Below are 2252 nucleotides of genomic sequence, written 5' to 3' on the forward strand. Positions count from 1 at the left end.
GTATAGGCCCATAATATTATAGTCTTAAACATTGCTTACTTGAGACTTGACAGGTATCTAAATTGTTAAAGCAAAATACATGTAAAAGGTTTATAAGTGGTGGATTGTTTTAATACTCATTTAGAGTTTTGATCTGCCCGCTTGCCAGTACCCCCCCCCCCCTCTCCTACATAAAAACAATGATAAAAAGTGATTGAGTCTAATTTGAAATTGGATGATTAAAATGCAACTCTGTATATATATATACTGTGAGTGGAAAATCATTGGTTGAACACATGCACTACAATTATCTTGTTATTGTTATTGTACAAATATACGTACCGAGTCTAACGGCCATGGTGGTGGTGATGGTAGTGACCTGCGCAGATCAATCGAAGATACTCTTCGCTGAGATCCTCTTCTTTCATCTCTGGGATCGCAGCCAGAATTTTAGCACCTAAAGATAAACATAAAATTTGAAAGTTTAATGAAACTAGGACACTTTTTTTTTAAAGGAAAAACACAAAAAACATACTGCAAAAATGATCTTTTTTCGGAGAAAAAATTAGAATAAAATATAAAAGCTGGCGGCCATCATGGACGTCTTGGGGAAATGTGCCGGGCGGCTATTTTGAGAAGAAAAAGGGACTCCTTCCTTTTTTCCAAAAATGTAGGACGCCAAACATTTTGTTGTTGTTGTTTTTTTTTGTTGGGGGGGGGGGGGGGCTTAAAACACTTAATGGAGATTCGAAGGTTTTGGGTGTAATACTCGACAAGGCACTAACCATAATATTATGTCCCTATAAGCTATAAGCAAGGCATTTTAATTCATTGTTTCTCCCCACCTACGATTTGAATGGTATACGCGGTAGGATGCGAGCGTTAAATTAATTTGGATGGATTATTAGGCAGGACTCGACACTAACAGGCACCGGCACACATGGGTATCAAAAAAATGTTAGTGTGGCTACTTACGAGCTTCTTCTGGAGAATGAGCAAACCCCTTGCATACGTTCCGTGCAACTAGGAGGCCCCGGTGCAATCCATAATGGTGTATGAAATGATGATAATGATGATGTATGTGTTTGAACCACCTCTGCAAGGCTACGGCGTCATCAGGAGATGCAGCCTCCTCCGAGAGCATCAGATTCAGCACTGCATGGTTGCCATAGAAACGAGATGTAATGAAAACAAAGAAAAAAACCAGGGGTGAGCTTTCAAATATATATCGATGTACATACGCGCGATTAAAACAAGTTTTGGCTAGTTAAGGCGAGTGACGCATTTAGGGTGTCAAATAAATAGGCAAAAAATGAGAGGGAAACAAGGAAAGTTTGTTGAGTTTTTAAAAATGCATTTAGAGTACCCGTGCCTGGAAAACACATTATATTCTTACCGCCCCCCTCCCCTCGAGTAAAACAGGGTCGTACGACATAATTATGTGTTAACGAAGTGTCTTAATTTTACAGCTTTTCTGACAATAGCTTAGGGATTTTCTGACAGACTTCTTAAGGGGGCGGTCAAAACTTTTCAAGCATTGAGGTCCCTGGCTGACTTATATACTTACAAGTGTCCAATGCATCTTGCTCCTCAAAATCCTTGGCGCACACCATACTGGTTGCCACAATAGCACAGAGAACAACAGCTAGTTTCATCATCATCTTGACTAGTTTAACTTGGGAAGCAGCCTGCAATATGTGAAAGGCTATTCTGTTTGGTTTTTTAAAAAGAAGAGCAAAACAAACGAGAATTGGGAGTTATCCCCAATGTTCTGGTACCGTATTTCTGTGCTAAATTCCTCGAAAATGTTCGTCCTTATTATATTGCTAGAATATAGAAAGAATTGAATAGAATAGCATTTTTCTATTTTCAAACTCAGAAACACTGCCGGTTGGAATTTTTCCCCAAATAATTTTAAACGCTTAAGAAATCGCGTTTTGAATGGTGAAAATGAAAATTGTGCATAGATTTAATTTACATTAAAAAAGAAACTATCCCGTTAGGACTCTCTCTATTGGAAATACAGAAAAACAGAATGTGCCAATCTACAGATTTTTCAAAAATTGACATGAGTATTGAACTTCAGAAAGTTGTCAACAAATCAGTGTAATATTCTTTTCATATCCCAACACGTTATCACATGAAGGTATTTCCTTTCTATTTTGTATGTTCCATAATGCAAATTTACTCAAGCCTAAACAATAAATTAACGAATTACCTCGCGTGGATAACTCATAGACTAATAAAGGTTTTGGGTTACCAATTCCCGGATT

The 2252-nt window shown here is 37.8% G+C and overlaps 1 protein-coding gene across 1 annotated transcript; it reads right to left on the bottom strand.

Moving 5' to 3' along the window:
• Positions 1 to 326: 326 nt before the first annotated feature.
• LOC115922515 (centrocin 2-like) lies at positions 327 to 1667 on the bottom strand. The gene is made up of 3 exons (XM_030981483.1): positions 1547 to 1667; positions 955 to 1134; positions 327 to 436 (listed from the first exon to the last, which is right to left on the bottom strand). The coding sequence occupies exons 1-3, from the start codon at positions 1638 to 1640 to the stop codon at positions 327 to 329; spliced, it is 384 nt and encodes a 127-aa protein (XP_030837343.1). The 5' UTR covers positions 1641 to 1667.
• Positions 1668 to 2252: the final 585 nt, after the last annotated feature.

The sequence above is a fragment of the Strongylocentrotus purpuratus genome, unplaced genomic scaffold (genome assembly GCF_000002235.5).
Source record: "Strongylocentrotus purpuratus isolate Spur 01 unplaced genomic scaffold, Spur_5.0 spur5_scaffold_12, whole genome shotgun sequence".
Taxonomy (NCBI): Eukaryota; Metazoa; Echinodermata; class Echinoidea; order Camarodonta; family Strongylocentrotidae; genus Strongylocentrotus; species Strongylocentrotus purpuratus.

What these genes read in the sequence shown, in the direction of transcription:
- LOC115922515 (XM_030981483.1), bottom strand. Translation starts at nt 1,640, where the DNA reads ATGATGATGAAACTAGCTGTTGTTCTCTGTGCTATTGTGGCAACCAGT. An exon ending in GCAAGATGCATTGGACACTT is followed by an intron (nt 1,135 to 1,546) that starts GTAAGTATATAA and finishes GCAACCATGCAG; the next exon opens with TGCTGAATCTGATGCTCTCG. An exon ending in TCATTCTCCAGAAGAAGCTC is followed by an intron (nt 437 to 954) that starts GTAAGTAGCCAC and finishes GTTTATCTTTAG; the next exon opens with GTGCTAAAATTCTGGCTGCG.